This window comes from Carlito syrichta, unplaced genomic scaffold (genome assembly GCF_000164805.1).
Source record: "Carlito syrichta isolate Samal-C Ts95f unplaced genomic scaffold, Tarsius_syrichta-2.0.1 Scaffold313176, whole genome shotgun sequence".
In the NCBI taxonomy this organism is placed as follows: domain Eukaryota; kingdom Metazoa; phylum Chordata; class Mammalia; order Primates; family Tarsiidae; genus Carlito; species Carlito syrichta.
This window is the reverse complement of record NW_007257272.1, coordinates 69697-80824: the sequence shown is the minus strand read 5'-3', so window position 1 is coordinate 80824 and position 11128 is coordinate 69697. Positions and strand designations below refer to the sequence as shown.

Sequence of the window (11128 nt, the reverse complement as noted above, 5' to 3'; positions counted from 1 at the left end):
CAGTCTGGGCGACAGAGTGAGACTCCAACTCAAAAAGAAAAGAAAAGAAAAGAAAAGAAAATTCTGGTGACCAAATACTACTAGAAATAGAAGTTATTACATATTATTTTTTTTTTTAAAGTCAGAATCTCACTCTGTTGCATAGACTGGAGTGTAGTGGCATGCTCATGGCCACCCAGCTTCAACCTGCTGGGCTCAGGCAATCCTGCCTTAGCCTCCTGAGTAGCTGGGACTACAGGGATATGCCACCACGACCAGCTAATTTTTTGATTTACTGTAGAGACGAGCTGGTCTGTAGAGACAAGCTGGTCTTGAACCTGTGGGCTCAGACAATTCTCACCTCCACTTCCCAAAGTGCTAGGATTACAGGCATGAGCCACCATGCCCAGTTACATGTGTTTTAAAAGATTGTTTTAGGTACATTCAATTTAACATTCCTTATTTTATTATTTTGCTTGACTTTTAAATTTACTTTCCCTGTTTTCTAATCTAGTCTCTCTTTCTCTCTCTCTCTCTCTCTCTCTCTCTCTCTCTCTCTCTCTCTCTCTCTCTCTGTTGCACAGGCTGGAGTGCAGTGACACAATCAAGGCTCATCTTCCATGCTTCTACCTCAGCCTCCCAAGTAGCTGGGACTACAGGCATGTGCCACCATGCCTAGCTAATTTTTTCTTCATTTTTTGTAGAGACAAGGTCTTGCTATGTTGCCTAGTCTGAACCACTATGCCTCACCTAGTTTTTCTCTTTTATTTTAAAAAAAGGAGAGGGGCAGGTATGGTAGCTCACACCTGTACTGACACTGAGAGGCTGAGGCGAGAAAATCACTTGAGCCCAGGAGTTCAAGACCAACCTAGGCAAAATAGCAAGTTGTTGTCTCTACAAAAAATAAAAAAATTAGCTGGGCATGGTGGTGCCTGCCTGTAGTCCCAGCTACATGGGAGGCTGAGGCAGAAGCATTGCCTGAATCCAGGAGGTCAAGGCTGCAGTAAGCCATGATCATGACACCGCACTCTAGCATGGGTAATAGAGTGAGACCCTGACTCAAAAAGAAAAAGAAAACATTATCCTAATAACTTAGTAAGGGTTACTGTATAATGATCACCCTAAACAGTATCTTGAAACCACATTATTATTGAAAACTTTTAAAATATCTTAATTTAAAACACATAATTGTATTAATTTATATAGGATAGTGCCATGATACATTTCCTTTGGGACTTAAAAATAACATGGATCAGACAAGAGTGCAGAGCTAAAATATGCATGCAGATGGTATATTTGCGTACATATCTTATTTTTATTTTACTCTTTGTCCCAAACACCTTGGAATTAAATGTTCAGATTACAGGCTCAAGCAATCTTCCTCTTATTCAGTTATCTTAAAAAGAAGTTTAATTGGCCCTTGGGAGACATAAGTGGGGATTTCTAGTAGTTCAGATACAACTTTACGTGATTTATTACGAAACATACAGTTTTGAGTTTTTGTGTAAAAATGCTGGCTCACTACTTGCTAGATCTTCAGGTAGATGTAATGGTATCTCCAGAAAGACTCTGAACTGCCAGCCATGGTGGTTCATGCCCTAATCCCAGCACTTTGGGAGGTGGAAGCAAGAGGATTGCCTGAGCCCAGGAGTTCAAGATCAGCCTGGGCAACTTGGTGAGACCTCATCTCTACAATAAGTCAAAATATTAGCTAGGCATGGTGGCATATGCCTATGATTCCAGCTACTTGAAAGGCTGAGGCAGAAGGATCGCCTGAGCCCAGCATGTCCAGGCTGCAGTAGCCATGAGCGTGCCACTATACTACAGCCTGGGTGACAGAGTGAGACTCTGACTCAAAAAAAGAAAGGAAAGGAAAGGAAAGACAGACTCTTGACAGATAATGGACAATTGGAGGAACAATGTCTGCTCTTAGCAAAATTGAGTCTACCATCTTCCTGCTGATTGCAAGTGATAATATAACTATCCCTCCTTCCTCCGCCCACACCAACCCCCAAATACTCTTGAAACCATCTGCCCTTCCTCTGGCCTCCGCTTCTGTGGATTGTCTGTAGCACCTTATAGTTGCCTCTTGCACTTGGTCAATGTGATTTAGGCCTACATTTACCTCCCACTAGACAGCATTAGCTTCCTAATTAGTTCTGCTCCCTCCAGTCTTAGACACTGAGCTTACACGTTGTTGCCATAGTACCTTTCAAGGTCCTAATCATATTCCTTCCTCAAAAACCACCAAGAGCCAGGCTCGGTGGCTCAGCCTGTAATCCCGCGCCTTTGGGAGGCCGAGGTGAGTGGATTGCCTGAGCCCGCGGGTTCGAGATCCGCCTGGGCAGCGAGACCTCATCTCTACAATAAATCAAAAATGAGCCGGGCGTGGTAGCATGCGCCTGTAGTTCCAGCTACTTGGAAGGCTGAGGCGGAAGGATCGCCGGAGCCCAGCAGGTAGAGGCTGCAGTGGCTGCTCCCAGTCTGGGTGACAGAGTGAGACTCCAACTCAAAAAAAAAAAAAAGAAAAACCACCCAGATTTCTTATTGCTACTAATCCTGTCTACTCCTCAGGGATACCCCTCAACCATATGCACCCCCTCCTCAAGCCAATCTGGCTGATGACCACACCCCATCCCATGGGAGGAGGGCTTTGCTTTCCACCGCAGCCTTGACCTGTTGGGCTCCTGCGATCCTTTCACCTCAGCCTTCCAAGTAGCTGGAACTACAGGCACGCGCTACCACGCCCGGCTAATTTTTTGATTTATTGTAGAGATGAGGTCTCACGAAGTTGCCCAGGCGGGTCTCAAACCCACGGGCTCAGGCAATTCACTCACCTCTGCCTCCCAAAGCACGGGATTACAGGCTGAGCCAAGGGCTTTGCTTTTTGTTCGTCCTTGAGTCTTGCAACTCCAGCAAGATTCAACCTTTGGTTGAATGTGCCCACTAGTGGTGGTGTGGGAAATGGGAGTTCCAGATCACATGAAAGAGGGTAATGTGGATCTTCCAATTCCAGATCCAGTCCCCAAGTGACAGCTGTGGCTTTTCACCTTCAATCTTGTTATTAATCTGTAAAGTAAGCACACTTCACAAAGGCAAGAGTGATCTTTCCCTTGGTCGACAACAGTCTGGAGTTATGGAAAGGGTAATTGTTCTGTTAGCATGTTTTGTTTGTTTTTTCCTTCTCCCTTTAGGGACAGAAGAATCTTCTCTCATCTCTCATTATCCTAAACCCTAAAGCTGTTCTTTTTGCTTCCCAGGGAGGATGGTAGCAGGTTCCCTTGTTGCATTTACTTTTCTACATTCCACTTTGATAAGGGTCTGGGAGCACCTTTTTCTGCCAGTTTATGTTGCCATGTCAGTGAATGTCTAGCTGTTCAGGGATCCGTACACAATCAATTTTTTTTTTTTTTTTTTTGAGTTGGAGTTTACTCTGTCGCCTAGTCTGGAGTGCAGTGGCCGCTCCCGGCCACTGCAGCCTCAACCTGCTGGGCTCCGGCGATCCTTCCGCCTCAGACTTCCAAGTAACTGGAACTACAGGTGTGCGCTACCACACCCGGCTAATTTTTTACTTATTGTAGAGATGAGGTCTCGCCAAATTGCCCAGGCGGGTCTTGAACCCACAGGCTCAGGCAATCCACTCACCTCAGCCTCCCAAAGGCGCGGGGTTACAGGCTGAGCCACCGAGCCGGCTACAATCAATTTAAATTGTTTGTGGAAGGGCCTTTTCCCCCGTAGAAGCTGGAGGTGTGGGCATGTTTATCTTTGATGAAATAGTAATTGAACCTGTGGAGGAATATGAGGCCCAGTTAGGCTAGCATCAATTGCGTAAACTGGGTAAACTGAGGAAGGAAATCTCAGGATGAGATTTTATAAACGTTACAAAGAAACTTACTGATGGCATCAGAGCGCAGGTAGCCAGCAGTAAAACATTTGCTATAGACAAAAAGTGCTCTGTAATCCCGCGCCTTTGGGAGGCTGAAGTGAGTGGATTGCCTGAGCCCACGGGTTCGAGACCCGCCTGGGCAACTTGGCGAGACCTCATCGCTACAATAAATAAAAAATTAGCCGGGCATGGTAGCACGCGCCTGTAGTTCCAGCTACTTGGAAGGCTGAGGCGGAAGGATCGCCAGAGCCCAGCAGGTCGAGGCTGCGGTAGAGCGGCCACTGCACTCCAGTCTGGGCGACAGAGTGAGACTCCAACTCAAAAAAAAAGTGTTTAACCATTTATTGCTAGTTAACTATTGCTGTTAACTAAACAAGACATCACAATCAGTCATCCTTTTCACAAACCTCTGGAAATGTCCTTTTGCAGACTTCCCCCCAAAGACAATTCCCGGCCCACAAAGCCCTGACACCCCTCTTATAAAAACACCCCTTGCTGGGCTCGGTGGCTCAGCCTGTAATCCTGCACCTTTGGGAGGCTGAGGTGAGTGGATTGCCTGAGCCCGGGGGTTCGAGACCTGCCTGGGCAACTTGGCAAGACCTCATCTCTACAATAAATCAAAAATTAGCCGGGCGTGGTAGCACGCGCCTGTAGTTCCAGCTACTTGGAAGGCTGAGGCGGAAGGATTGCTGGAGCCCAGCAGGTCGAGGCTGTGGTGCCCGGGAGCGGCCACTGCACTCCAGTCTGGGCAACAGAGTGAGACTCCAACTCAAAAAAAAAAAAAAAAACAAAAAAACACCCCTCTAGCCCCTGCCTCTTTGCAGAGGGCAGACAACATATACTCTCTCTGCTGCTGTTCTGCCCATTGTGCCCTTCACAAAGTATCTTCCCTTTAATAAATCTACCTTCCTTAATTGATAACTGCTTTAGTAAATTCTTCTTTCCAACCAGCATCTCTGGCCGTACCCAACCCTCCACACATGGCAGGGCCCTGAAAACGTGGGGAGAGTCGAGAGCTTTAATCAATAGAAAGAGAAAGAGGTTGGTGACAAATTACACCTAGTCCACAATTATGCCTAATTTTGATGTGAAATCTTTAGTCTGAAACTTATAGACACTCAGGTAAAATAAAGCTTCCATTTTCAATCTGCCTAACCCTGGTATTAGTGTTAGCATAGGACAAAAGTAAGCCAAACCACGCAGGACAGGCAGTGAATAGTGGTTGATGGCATTAAGGACACAGGGTGAGGGTCCCATCTGATGCTGCAGCTGTAGCCATGGAGGGAGGCTAGGTGCCAGATGTGGACCCAGAGGTCACATGCCAAGGAGCTTTAAAACCCAGAAAACAGGCTGGCCACGGTGGCTCACACCCATAATCCCAGCACTTTGGGAGGTGGAGGCAAGAAGATAGCCTGAGCCCAGGGATTCAAGACCAGCCTGGGCAATTTGGTGAGATCTTGTCTCTACAATAAATCAAAATATTAGCCAGGCCTTGTGGCACACGCCTGTAGTTCCAGCTACTTGGAAGACTGAGGCAGAAGGATCTCCTGAGCCCAGCCGGTCAAGGCTGCGGTCGCTGTGAATGTGTCACTGCACTCCAGCCTGTGTGACAGAGTGAGACTCTGGCTTAAAAAGAAAAAGTCATACTTGTTTCAAAACCAAACTAAGAATATAGCTTTACTGTATGACTTTTTTTTTTTTTTAGTTGGAGTCTCACTGTCGCCCAGGCTTGAGTGCCATGGCACACTCAACAGCCATCCCTGCATCGACCTGCTGGGCACTGGCGATCCTTCCACTTCAGCCTTCCAAGTAGCCGGAACTACAAGTGTGTGCTACCACGCCCACCTAATTTTTTATTTTATTGTAGAGGTGAAGTCTCGCCAAATTGCCCTGGCTGCTCTCGAACCCACGGGCTCAGGCAATCTACTTGCCTCTCGGCCTCCCAAAGTGCTAAGATTACAGGCTGGGCCACCAAGCCCGGCCTAGTGTATATCTTGAAAGGCAGACAAAAACATGAAATATGACTCAAAAAAAGAAGAAAAAGAAAACATAGAGGACTACCGGGTAGGGTCAGAAATGCTAAAGGCATGATTTGTAAGGCTGTGCCCCCAGGGAAGAGTTCAGATTTAAGGCCAAGAGGACAAAGGCAAATAAGTGAGAAGCCGTCCGGTGGAAATTCAAGGTCTGCTCTCTGCAGACACGGGAAAGATGACGTAACCCCGGATGTCAAGCTCAGATTCCGCTGCTCCGGTAAGAGGGCACTAGGCACGTGCCCAAGGACTGCTCCTTCGCGTTCGTGCCTGTGAATGGCAAGCCCCGCCCCCAGCTCAGGGGCGTGGCCTACAGAGAGAACGCAGCGAACCCGGCAGGAGATGCGCGCTCAAGCCCGGCACTTCCCTACCCTCTCCCAGCTAACCTCTGATTGGTGCACTCGGCCCAAGGGGCGGGCCCTGAAGCGCTGTTGCGCGCTGCAGCCTCTCCACTGCCCAGGGCTCTCGGCTGTCACCGCCATGGCGGCACCAGTTTTGCTGCGACAAGGACGAGCTGGGCCACTGAAGGTAAAGAAGGAGTTTGCTTGGGCAGGCCTCGCGGCTTGGAGCCCGCGTAGGAGTCGGGGTGAGGGGGTGCGGCGTGGTCAGGCCCAGGCCTGTCGATGTCCTCCAGCCGTCCTCGCTGGGCCGCTGACCCCGCTCCCTGGGCCCAGAACAGGCGGCCCGGCGCGGACTTGCGTGGGGCGGACGAGCGTCCTCCTCCCTCCGGCGACCCTTCGCCCTGGCCGCTGGTCACCTGTCCCCGCCGCTGCCCAGAGCTGAGGCCTAGCACACAGCTCTCCCCCGCCACCTAGCGTGGTGGTGTCCCCGGCTGGACCTGGATCTCCTGGGGAGAGTCTCAGGTGTGCAAGCCTGGGCAGCAGACAGGTGTGGACGTTCCCGGTGTGATCCTGTGGCGACGCCGGGGTGGACAGCCTCTGTGCGGCTGTGACTTCTGGCAGAACTGCAAGGCTTTAAAGACTGTCTTTCCTGTTCAGCCGAGAAGAGGAAATGAGGGAACTTTTAGGGACCTGGCTGACCTGCTAATTTATCTGGCAGCCATTAAGAAGCCAGTTTAGGCCGGGTTCGGTGTCTCAGCCGGTAATCCCAGCATTTTGGGAGACCGAGGCGAGTGGATTGCCTGAGCCCACGGGTTGAGACCAGCCCAGGCAAATTGGCAAGACCTCGTCTCTACAATAAATCAAAAAAAATGAGCCGGGCGTGGTAGCGCGCGCCTGTAGTTCCAGCTACTTGGAAGGCTGAGGCGGAAGGATCGCTGGAGCCCAGCAGGTCGAGGCTGCGGTGGCCGGGAGCGGCCACTGCACTCCAGTCTGGGCGACAGAGTGAGACTCCAACTCAAAAAAAAAAAAAAAAAAAAAAAAAAAAAAGCCAGTTTAGGTTGGGCGCTGTGGCTCACGCCTATAATCCCAGCACTTTAGGAGACCGAGGTGAGATGATTGCCAGAACCCACGGGTTCGAGACCAGCCTGGGCAACTTGGTGAGACCTCATCTCTACAATAAATAAATAAATAAAAATTACCCGGGCATGTTGGCCTGTGCCTGTAGTTCCAGCTACTTGGAAGGCTGAGGCGGAAGGATCTCCTGAACCCGGCAGGTCGAGGCTGCGGTGGTGGAGAGTGTACCTCTGCACTCCAACCTGGGTGACAGAGTGAGACTCTAACTCAAAAAAAAAAAAAAAAAAGAAAAGAAAAAGAAACCCGTTTATATACCAGGAAAAGAGGAATAAGGGCTTTCTTTCTCTACGTATAGAAAGTTAAGGTCACAATTTTAAAAATTGAAGATGAGCCGGACTCGATGGCTCAGCCTGTAATCCCGCGCCTTTGAGAGGCCGAGGTGAGTGAATTGCCTGAGTCCGCGGGTTTGAGACCCGCCCGGGCAACTTGGCGAGACCTCATCTCTACAATAAATCAAAAAATTAGCCGGGCGTGGTAGCGCGCGCCTGTAGTTCCAGCTACTCAGAAGGCTGAGGTGGAAGGCGCGCCGGAGCCCGGCAGGTGGAGGCTCCGGTGGACAGGAGCAGCCACTGCACTCCAGTCTGGGCGACGGAGTGAGACTCCAACTCAAAAAAAAAAAAAAATTTAAGATGGCTGTTATTACAAAAGCAATAACTATTCACTGCAAAATACTTTAAACTACTAATGAGGGGAAACTATTGTCAGTTCAGTATTTACTCCTTAAAGCATGCAGTTCCTAAGAATTTTTTTTAGCTTTTATGTCATAAACATTTTTATGTTCATATGTGCGCATATAGGCACCTCTATTCAGCATTTAGAAAATTGTACTGTCTAGCACTTAGTAGGCCTTAGTGAATATCTGCTGAGTAAGTAACATGGTATAAAACATTTCTCACATTCCAGCTACTTGGAAGGCTGAAGCAGAAGGATCACTTGAGCCCAGCAGGTTGAGGCTGCGGTGGCCGTGACCATGCTATGCACTCCAGCCTGGGTGACAGAGTGAGACCCCTCAAAAAAAAAAAAAAAAAAGTTTTTAGCCGGGCTGGGTGGATCAGCCTATAATCCCAGCGCTTTGGGAGGCTGAGGTGAATGGATTGCCTGTTCGAGACCCACCTGGGCAACTTGGCAAGACCTCATCTCTACAATAAATCAAAAATTAGCCAGGCATGGTAGCAAGTGCCTGTAGTTCTAGCTACTTGGAAAGCTGAGGTGGAAGGATCGCCGGAGCCCAGCAGGTCAAGGCTGCGGTGGCCGGGAACAGCCACTGCACTCCAGTCTGGGTGACAGAGTGAGACTCCAACTCAAAAAAAATTTTTTTAAATAAGTTTTTCACTTAGGTTGTAAACACTTATAAATCATTTATCTACATCATTTTAAATAGCCATATCGTATTTCTTATACTTCATTTTCTAAGTACTGTATGGGAAAATATTTTCCAAAAAGAAACATAGTACTGTGTAGATTAATAGATAATTGGAGACTGCAAAAAAGTATGCACATCTGTGGAGTCTTTTCTCAAACATGGGTGTGTTCTTCATGCAGCTTTTTTTTATTTTCCAAAATCTTCATAATACACATATATTATGAAAATAGTGATAACCTTAGAAGTATGTCATATGAATGCTTTGTATTTATATGTAGTAGTAATACGTAGTATTCATACATAGTAATAGCTTCTATAAATGGTATTATTCTAAACATCCATATTTGTTCATTTTTTTGTCAGACTATTCTCCTAGAAGCACAGGTGTTTCGAGGACTTGCTTCTACAGTTTCTCTCTCTGCAGAATCAGGAAAGAGTGACAAGGGGGGACTGCCACCAAATTCCAAGAAGCAAAGTTCACCAAAAAGTAAGATTTTTAATGGTAGTCAAAAGGAAAAGAGAATACAAATAGATCACTCAGGCTTCCAAGCATGAAAAGGCATTTTACTAACTACATAATTTATGCTTCTTAATTTTCAGCAGTGTCCAGATTATAATCAGACATAAGATTTGTAACAGATTTTAGACCAGAAACCTCAGTAGCATAGTAATCTTTAACTCAACCTTTAGCTCTGAACTGGTTCTTTCTGTGTTTCCTAAATGCCAGACTCCAACCTGAGGCAGGTGATACTAATGATAAAGGCTCTATGGCATTTAGACGGCCCTGGCACAGGCAAGGTCGTTGTTCAATCTCTTTGAAACCCATCTGTTGTTCCCTAGACTCTGCTCGGTCACAGTTCAGGATTGCAGGCATCATCTTATGACTGTGGAGAGGCAGTTAAGAGCAGGCATAGTCCTCCGGTGTGACTCACTTTGCTGTTGCATGGTGTCTGATTTGTTGCCAGCTCCTGACACAGTCATTTTGACTTTCATCACCAGTTTTTAGCTTTTTTTTTTTAAACTTCCCTGAATACAAGTGTAGCACATCCTCATTAAAGGAAAATAAGAAATGAGGCAGTGTATTTTAAATGCTTCTCTTCTGGGAATAATTTTATTTCCTACTCTCTGCTCATTGTTGATAATTGATTATGATCCAGGTTCATTGATTTAACTGGAATTAATAAAACCCGAGTTTACTTTTGAACTGTCTCTGCAAATCTTCAATCCTCATGTGGGGTTATAGAATAATAATTGAGTTTAGACTGGGCACAGTGGCTCACACCTGTAATCCCAGTCCTTTGAGAGGCTGACGTGAGAGAATTGCCTGAGCCCACAGGTTCAAGACCAACCCGGGCAACTTGATGAGACCTCATCTCTACAATAAATCAAAAAATCAACCAGGTGTGGTGGCACGTGCCTGTAGTTCTGGCTACTTGGAAGGCTGAGGCTGGAGGATTGCCTGAGCACAGCAGGTTGAGGCTGCAGTGGCCAGGAGTGTGCCACTGCACTCTAGTCTGGGTGACAGAGTGAGACTCCAACTCAAAAAAATAATAATAAAAAGCCGGGCTTGGTGGCTCAGCCTGTAAATCCCGCGCCTTTGGGAGGCTGAGGTGAGTGGATTACCTGAGCCCATGGGTTCGAGACCCGCCTGGGCAACTTGGTGAGACTTCATTTCTACAATAAATCAAAAAATCAGCCGGGAGTGGTAGCGTATGCCTGTAATTCCGGCTACTTGGAAGGCTGAGGCAGAAGGATCGCTGGAGCCCAGCAGGTCGAGGCTGCGGTGGCCGGGAGCGGCCACTGCACTCCAGTCTGGGCAACAGAGTGAGACTCCAACTCAAAAAACAAAAACAAAAAATAATAATAATAAAATAAATAAATAAAGGACTCATTTTTTAAAAATGCTTGCAACAAGAACATCAATTAATTTCTATATTATACCTGGCAGGTTTTTGACATTCTTTAAATGTTTACTGATGAACAATTAATTGAATTTTATTACTAACATCGTCCTGTTCTTTGGTGAATTTTAGTCTTATGCCTGCAATTCTACTTTATAGATTTATAAATTTGAATTAAATGTCAGAGCTAAAGAGCCTTCTTTTTAGAAATGCATGGTTTGGTTTGGTTTTGTGATAGGATCTTGCTCTATCACCCAGACTATAGTGTAGTGGTGTGATCATAGCTCACAGCAACCTTGAACTCCAGGGCTCAAGGGATCCTCTCACATCAGCCTCCCGAGGCTGGAACTATAGACATGGGCTACCATGCTTGCCCTTTTTTTTTTTTCTGAGTTGGAGTCTCACTCTGTCCCCAGACTGGAGTGCAGTAGCCACACCCGGCCACCGCAGCCTTGACCTGCTGGGCTCTGGCGATCCTTCCGCCTCAGCCTTCC

General features: G+C 47.2%; 1 protein-coding gene across 2 annotated transcripts in view; it reads left to right on the top strand.

Annotated features, from left to right (window-relative positions):
- The first annotated feature begins 6301 nt into the window (after nt 1-6301).
- Nucleotides 6302-11128, top strand: part of NDUFV3 (NADH:ubiquinone oxidoreductase subunit V3) — a 17097-nt gene continuing 12270 nt past the window's right edge. Inside the window, exons 1-2 of one of the 2 annotated variants that reach the window (XM_008070176.1) lie at nt 6302-6423; nt 9097-9220. In XM_008070176.1, the coding sequence (XP_008068367.1) occupies nt 6376-6423; nt 9097-9220 (172 nt within the window). In that variant the 5' untranslated portion in view covers nt 6302-6375. The remainder of the gene's footprint in view (nt 6424-9096; nt 9221-11128) is intronic. The other variant, XM_021718635.1, reaches the window with a different exon arrangement.